General features: G+C 54.6%; 1 protein-coding gene across 2 annotated transcripts in view; it reads left to right on the top strand.

Moving 5' to 3' along the window:
* PPP1R3B (protein phosphatase 1 regulatory subunit 3B) overlaps positions 1–5417 on the top strand; it is an 11961-nt gene extending 6544 nt beyond the window's left edge. For both annotated transcript variants that reach the window (XM_027853740.1, XM_027853739.1), the window contains exon 2: positions 1916–5417. In XM_027853740.1, coding sequence (XP_027709541.1) covers positions 1940–2776 — 837 coding nt within the window. In that variant the 5' untranslated portion in view covers positions 1916–1939 and the 3' untranslated portion in view covers positions 2777–5417. The remainder of the gene's footprint in view (positions 1–1915) is intronic.
* Positions 5418–8013: the final 2596 nt, after the last annotated feature.

Here is an 8013-nt window from a genome sequence, read left to right as displayed (position 1 = left end):
TCACACACAATCACACACACTCAAACACACATACAGGTGCACATACATACTTATTCACACTCATTTTCACTCACACAATCTCACACACTCATACACACTTATTCACATACACAACACACACACACAATCACACACAAACTTATTTACACACTCATATTCACACACACTCATAACACTTATTCACACACACACTCACGTTCACTCTCTCTCATACACACATGCTCTGCACTGCCCACTGTTAACCCTGGCTAAGTACCCTCTTCTTTTTTAATGAGCAGTTACAACACTGTCCCATGGTTGAACAATCACCTTAGGCTACGGGTGAGCTCCCTCCCACTCACAGCTGGGCTTGGGGTGGGGGTGGGGTGATTGTCGGGATGCCTCTGGGCTTCCCCCCCGCTGAGAGGCCGGGACACCTGTGAGCACTTTAGGCGCACCCTCCCCCCATGTGTTTCTCTCCTGGTGTTGCCTCACCTGCACCTGTGGTCCTAGACAAACCTGGGGGCGGGGAATCCCTGGTGAAATTCTATTTTACCAGTTGTGTTTTGTCTGTGACATCTCAGCTTTGAGGCCCAGGTTCTGCTGAACGCCTTTGGGTGTCTGGGATCGTAGGGCCAGAAGGGACCTGAGAGGCCATCCAGGCCGATCCCTTCATTTCAGAAATTAGGAAATGAGGCCTACGGGGGAGTGACTTGGCTAAGGTCACGCAGGTAGTAAGTGGCCAAGCCGGGCCCTCTGACTCCAGATTCAGGGAGTTTACTCTGTGCCACAGTAGTTCAGGGAGTGAGACTTTGGGACGGGACTCATATATTCCACATGAGGGTTGTCAGGGCCCCCAGCCCTTTGACAGGGGAGGAGATGGTGTAGGAAAGTACCTCAATGCTGGCAGGAGAAGGCAGGGGTCACCTCAGAGACCGTCTAGCCTGCCTGTTCACCTTGGAGACTGATTTCCAGACTGGGTTTGCCACTGATTGGCTCTGTGAGTTCAAAAGTTGTTTTCCTAAGGGGGTGTGTATGTGGGTTTTGTGTGGTTGGGTTTTTAATGGGGTCATTGAAATTTGTTTGAATCAGTTCTTTGAACCCTGGAAAAGGCAAGGAGTGGAACCTGGCCAGCCGTGCCCACAGTCTGTAAAAGGACAAACGAATCCATACGAGTTTGTCCCGCAGACCGTACGTAACTTCTTGATGGGGTCCCTGTTGTGTGTCGCTCAGCGTGCCTCTGAGCGCCCACCGTGTGCCCGCCACTGTCCCGGGAGTCCTCCAGGCTGCTGCGAGTGTCCAAACTCACAGGAGTTTCTAGAACCCGAGGCTTGCGGTGACTTCCCTGGGTGGAGCAGCCAGGCTCTGGGCCAGTTTCCCTTCGCTGAGCCGTGGGCACGTGGCCAGATTCCGTCTGCCAGCGCTTCCACGACTGGTGACTTTTTTACTCTCCCGAGCGGGCCGAGGTTGGAGTCGCTTCTCCTGGGGCTCATGAGCAAACCCCTCTCTCTCTGTAGAGGGAGGATGGTTGCATGGCATGCCTTCCCCACATTCTTATCAGTCTAGTTGCTCGGTCAATTTTCAGTCGAGTCTGATGCTCTGACCCCATTTGGGGTTTTCTTGGCAGAGATCCTGGAGTGGTTGGCCCTTTCCTTCGCCAGCTCATTTTACAGATGAGGAAACTGAGGCTAACAGGGTGAAGTGACTTGCCCAGGGTCACACAGCTAGGAAGTGTCTGAGGCCACACTTGAATTCAGGTCCTCCTGACTCCAGGCCTGATTTGTATCCACTGCCACACCTACGATTATTCACCACCTTGGCCTCCACACTCCAGTCCTGATCTTCTGCCTAAAGCCTAAGTGGGAGTGAATGCCCCAGGCCCTCGGGTGCCCGTGGGCACTGACCGCTTTCCTTTTCTGTTTGTCTTCTCTCCCAGGGTCTTCCTCCTCCTTGCCCCATCATGGCGGTGGATATCGAGTACGGATATGGCTGCATGACTCCCCCATTGCGCCGGGACAGGTTTGCCTACAAGATCCTGCCCAAACCCACCAAGCCCCTGCGGCCTTGCCTTCAGCTGAGCAGCCAGATGGCCCCCCTGGTCCAGGAGAAGAAGGCCAAAAAGCGCGTGTCCTTTGCAGATCACCAAGGGCTGGCCTTGACCATGGTGAAGGTGTACTCGGAGTTCGATGACCCCCCGGACATCCCATTCAACATTGCGGAGCTTCTGGAGAACATCGTGACCCTGACCACGGCCGAGTGCGAGAGCTTTGTCTTGGACTTTGAGCAGCCGTCCACCGACTACCTGCGCTTCCGGGACCGGCTGCAGGCCGACCGCGTGTGCCTGGAGAACTGCGTGCTGAAGGACAAGGCCATCTCAGGGACCGTGAAGGTCCAGAACCTCGCCTTCGAGAAGTCGGTGAAAATCCGCATGACCTTCGACACCTGGAAGAGCTTCACGGACTTTGAGTGCCAGTACGTGAAGGACACGCACTCGGGCTGGGACAGGGACACCTTCTCCTTCGCCATCGGCCTTCCTGAGAAGATCCAGTCCTACGAGAGGATGGAGTTCGCCGTGTGCTACGAGTGCAGCGGGCAGACGTACTGGGACAGCAACGAGGGCCGGAACTATCGGATCATCCAGGCGGAGCTCCAGGGCACGCAGGGTGGGGCGCCGCCCCGCCCTGGGGCTGACTTGGGGATCTCTCTGGATCACTTTGGGAGTCCTCGGTGCTCCTACGGCCTGTACGCAGAATGGCCAAGCTATCTGGGATATGAGAAGCTGGGCCCTTACTATTAGCCGCCGCCGTGGGATGGATGCTTGTTCTGTGAGATGAGAGATGTGCCTGGTTGGGGGCCCCCGTGCCCTCGGCCAAAGGCTTCTGGGCTCCTAGCAGCCGAGGAGAGAGACACCAAAGGCAGACTGCCCTGGGGCAGGGCGCTGTTTGCTAGGATACTGGCCAGTCCAATCAGGATTATACTCCCCAAACACAGGCATTCACTCGAGGTGCACCGAGCTACCATCGGCGGCACTCCGAGAAACTCGGTGCTGGAGACCGTGGGGCTTGGGGGTGGGGTCTGAGTTGGAGTCAGGGGCCTTCCAGGGACCTCCCAAGGCACTAATCACCAAACCAGGACAGGTTTACAAAGCGCTTTCTTCACAGGCACCCTCTGAGGGAGGGGGTGTGAGTGATTTTAGCCCCATTTTACAGAGGAGGAAACTGAGGCCCTAAGATGGGAAGTGACTCCCCCGGGGTCACTCAGCTGGGAAGGGGGCGAGTCAGGTCTCTTGACTCCTCTCGGCCTGTCTAGCACTTGTCTGCTACATTCAGCTGCAGCTAGCAGCAGGTTTCAGGGGGTATTGTGGCCTTCTCCATGCATTTCTTAGAGCACTAGGAAATATTGCTTCCCAGTGGGGGTAGGGCGAGCATCCCCGTCCTGCTCTCTTCAGCTCTTGCCGGGCACTCTTGGCTCTCTCCTGATTCATGCTGCTATTCCACACCTGACGGACACCAAACACTCACTTTGGTTGGTAGTGCTGTTGCTGATGGTTGCACGCTGATGGGGGCTCAAGGGAGTTTATTTCCCAACACAGTTCCTCTTCCCTTCAGGAAAAACAGACAAAGTAGAGAAGTTTGGGACTAGCTCTTCTGCCTCCCTCCCCTTTTCCTGGCCCGCCGTGGCCCCCCCCCCCCCCAAAGCCAATGTCTTGGTCCCAAAGCAGTCTCGGCGGCTTTAAGCAGGCCTGTTTACCTGGGGAGCCACCGGACTAAGCCCTGGTCCCTGTGGCCTGGTGCTGCCTGTTGTCTTAGCCTCTGTTGGCCAAGGTCAGTGATCTCTGAGGATTACGCGGGGGGAGAAGGAGTGGGGCAGCCGTGTCTTCATGTCCTGCTGAAATGGCACGGGTGATGGTTTGGTGAATCCCTTCCAAGGTCAACCTCAGTGTTGTAGATGGGTTACTCCAGGTCATCTGTAACTTCCTCCTTAAAAAGAAGGAGCCAGTTATGGGGTTGTGCATTTGGAGCTGGGGACCTGGGTGTAAATCCTCCCTTGGCCTCTTGGGTGGCCTTGCATGAGTCCATTCATAGGATTTAGAGCCAGAGGCATTTTTGGGAGGCCCCATCTGTCGTATGCCCAATATCTCATCGCTGGGAGGAGGCCAAGCTAGAGTTCAAGCCCACGTTCTTCCCAAGGTGTCTGGGCCTCAGTTTCTTCATCTGTAATGGGGGTGGGGCTGCTTGTTTGTAACCCTCCCGGGTTCCTGGCAGCTCAAACCTGCTCCTTGCCTTTGGGAGTGTGGCCTGGTCTGGACCAGAGCTAGAACTGGGAGGGGCGACTCGTACCCAGCCCCAGGAGGGGGGAGACAGCGGCTGACCTGGCTAACCGCCGAGAAGCAGCTGAAGGTGCTCGGTGCCAAGGGAGACGAGTGAGCGGTGGCTGCCCTACCTTCTGCCTCCGCGAGCGATCCAGGACTAGCCCTGTGCTGTAATCAGCACCGGAGAGGGAACTCCCAGGGGAGCCCCTTCCTATGGCGTCCTGTCTCATTGCCCAAGGAACGGAGAGGTTCAGTCCCTTGGCCACAGTCGCACACCCAGCATGTCGATGAGACAGGAATAGAACCCAGGTCTTCTTGGCTTTGCCCCCACTGCCCGGCACCCCCGAGGAAGGTGGATCAAGTCTTATACCTGAAGGGGGTCACTTTCCCATCTGTGATGGGGAGCCCCCTCCCTGAGGCAGTCAGCCCATTTCCCTGTCCAGTTACTTAGGAAATGAGGTGGTCCATCGCTCAGGGCAGACGTGCCAGACCCAGTGCAGTCAGCCAGCCTGGTGGCTCACTGACTTTGGGCAGTGTCTCTGGGGCGGAGGAAGCTCTATTTTTTTTAAAGTAGATTTATAGTGGGGGGCGGGGGGTGGAGGAGATGGAGACTCTCCTCTCCAGAAATCAAACCAACCTTCTTCGGTGCCCCAGCTTCAGTGTTTGAAGTCGTCTCTGTAAGGGAGGGGTAGGACAGCCTCAGGACAAGGGGGTCTAGAGCTGGGCCGTCCCGCGGGGGCAGCGGCCACCCAGCCAGAGCCATCAGGGAAGGGAGCACACCCCCAGCGCGCCCTGGTGGGACTGAGGCGATGGCCCACCCGTGAGAGGCGTGGGGGGACATGGAGGGCTAGCTCCCAGACACAGCGGTGGGACAGGGCCCTTGTTAGCCCATGTGAATGGACAGCCCGGGAATCCTCCTCTGCGGTGTGCCCAACGTGCCTTGTAAAAGATGTTTCTGCGTGTTTTTCAGATAAAAGATATTTTTTATATGCACATATTCCAGGGAAATGCACTTTACAATCAGGAATGGGTCGACAGGCGGGCACCAAGCTATCTGTCAAAGAGACTGGGTTTTGTTTTTAATCTGAAAAGTGAAAAGGCAATAAAGCTTCTGAAGGAAACATGACTGTGGCTGCTGTGCCTCTGCTGGGCAGGAATGGGGAGAGGAGACTTCCCAGGCTCACCTGGCCCGCCCATGGAGGAGGGCGGGGGGAGGGCGGGAGCTGGCCCCAGGATTGCCAGGGTCGGGCGAGGGTGTGAGTCACAGCTGTGAGTGAGACTGGGGGCAGTCTGATGCCCTGAGAGGTTAATGGATTCCCCCAAGGTCACACGGCCTCCTGTGCTGGCTTCAGACAACTCTTGGCCTCCTGGGAGTCTCTGTCTGAGCCTGCTTCCCTTGGGCCCAGCAGAGGACGGGCAGGATTTCCCAAGGCATCTCTCAACCTGCTGGGGTATTGCTGGGCCATTCTCTTCTGGTCCTCCCTCTCAATGAGCCAGGATGGATATAGGGATGGCCTCACATGCAGTATTGAACTGGCTAGCCCGGCCAGGAGGCATCTCTGCCTCGTCCCTCTCCACAAGGATCCCGGGCTCCTACCTGGCCCCTACAGGCAGGGCCCTATGTGGAGGTCAGAGGGTCTCCACCCCCATGGGGCCATCTAGCTCTTACACGTTTGGATCAGGCATCAGCCAACATGTTCTGAGTGCCTCCTACGTATCAGGCCCTGGGTCCCCTTCCCCCTGCCCGCCTATCTCTGAAGCCTATGTAGCTCAGGCCAGGCTGACATCAGAAGAGGTTACAGAGTCCTGCCAGCAAGCAAACAAGCATTTATAAAGCACTTACTATGTGCTCAGCACTTTACAAGTATTGTCTCATTTGACCCTCTCAACAACCCCAGGGGCGGTGCTATTATGGTCCTTCTCTTACAGTTGAGAAAACTGAGGCAGACAGAGGTTAAGTGACTTGCCCAGAGTAGCAGGGTAGTAAATGTCTGAGGCCAGATCTGAACCTAGATCTTCTTGCCGGCAGGCCCAGCGCACTCTGACCCTGGGTCAACCTTAAAAGACCACTGGGCTCTTCAGAAAGAAGGAGTGAGACTACCAGAAACCTGTGGGCTGTTCTTAAGTTTGGGGATGGAGACAGGACAACCCCTTAAAGTTCTGCCATTCATGTGCCACAGTGTTTATGAAATGATTTGGGGGTGTTGCCCTAACATGTGACAATATGCTGGACTTAGCAGCAGAAGAGCTGGGTTCAGATCCTGCCTCAGCTGCTGGCAGCTGGACAGGTCACTTAAATGCTCTGGTCCTCGGTTTCCTTACCTGTAAAAGAGGAGGCTGAACTCTAAGGCCTTTCCAGCCTAGATCTAGGACCCTGGGGGGGGGGGCGGGGGGGGGGGGGGTGTCCTCCATTTCTTTTCTAGCATGTCCTGCAGTGAGGAAGAGGAGGAGGAGGAGAGCTGCTGACCTCACCCCTCTGATGCCAGGGCTTTCAAATGCTTGCAAGTCAAGCTGTCTGACTATGGACTAAGCACATGCAAAGTACAGGAACTCACCACATCACAGGGGAAATAAGCTCAGAGGTTGGTTATTACCACAGTGACAGGAGCTAGAGTTCCCATAGAGCTCTAAGGCTGACATAGCACTTTACATGTATTACCTCATTTGGTCCTCACAATAACCTTGGTGGGGGGTGGGGGGTTGCTGTTATCACAATTTTGCAAGTGGAGAAACCGAGGCAGATAAAGTGAGATGACTTGCCCAGGGTCCCACAGCTAGGAAGTGTCTGAAGCTGGATTTGAACTCAGGTCTTTCTGATTCCGAGTCTCCCCTGTGCACCGAGCCAGCTAGCTACCTCTCTAAGCGTCCTGAGAACACACATTATAAAAGAGCTCTTTCAGGCATGTCATACGCCTGATATGGTAAAGCAGCTCTAAACCTTGTGCCCTGTGATTTGGGAGCTCATTCTCATCCTCTCTAGCCCTGCCGAGATGAACAAGTTTCATTCTTTGTTCTTCTCTCTGTACCTACTATGTGCCAGGTTCTATTAGCACAGAAAGCGACACATAGTAGGCGCCTAATAAATAATTGTAGAATGATTCATTGGCAAAGGTCACCTCTCATAGGGCCCTTCTCCATTCAGCACCCCAAGTTCATCCATAACCGGGAGGCTTTGAGTGACATTTGCCTCCCAGTGTGTAAGGGTAGGAAGGAGAAAAAAGAGGTGGAAGGGAGCTGATGCGTAAGCAGCTATTGGAGACGCAGCCCTTGGGGAATCCCGAACCCACCAGTCAGAGCTCAGTACTGAAGAACCAATGCGGCCACCATCTTCCCAGACACCTTATGGATTGTAGCCACACCCATGCTGGCTCAGACACAGCATGACCATGCCCTCCATTAGAAGGCAAGAAGTGAGGAGGGCTAGCGATTTGCACCCAAGTCAGGGCTACACAAAGTCCTCATCTTTGCCAGCTCTTAAAATGTCTGATTAGGCTGAAAAAAAAAAAAAAAGGCCCAAGATTTAGCAGAAAAGTCTAAGGAAGTTTTAGGTCTCATTGAGACAATAAAGAAGAGAATGGAAGGTTTCCATGGCTGAAAATTTGTGAACTTTGTATGGAGAAACGCTGGTTCCCTCCTCAGAAAGTGAGTGAGTTCTGATTTTGATTACTGTCTGCTGGTCTCTGAATGTAACTAGTACAGAATGCAAAAACTGGTAAATGAAT

This window comes from Vombatus ursinus, unplaced genomic scaffold (genome assembly GCF_900497805.2).
Source record: "Vombatus ursinus unplaced genomic scaffold, bare-nosed wombat genome assembly UNPS02010193.1, whole genome shotgun sequence".
Lineage (NCBI taxonomy): Eukaryota > Metazoa > Chordata > Mammalia > Diprotodontia > Vombatidae > Vombatus > Vombatus ursinus.
Note: the sequence above shows the minus strand (reverse complement) of the source record. Positions and strands in the feature narration are given on the sequence as shown.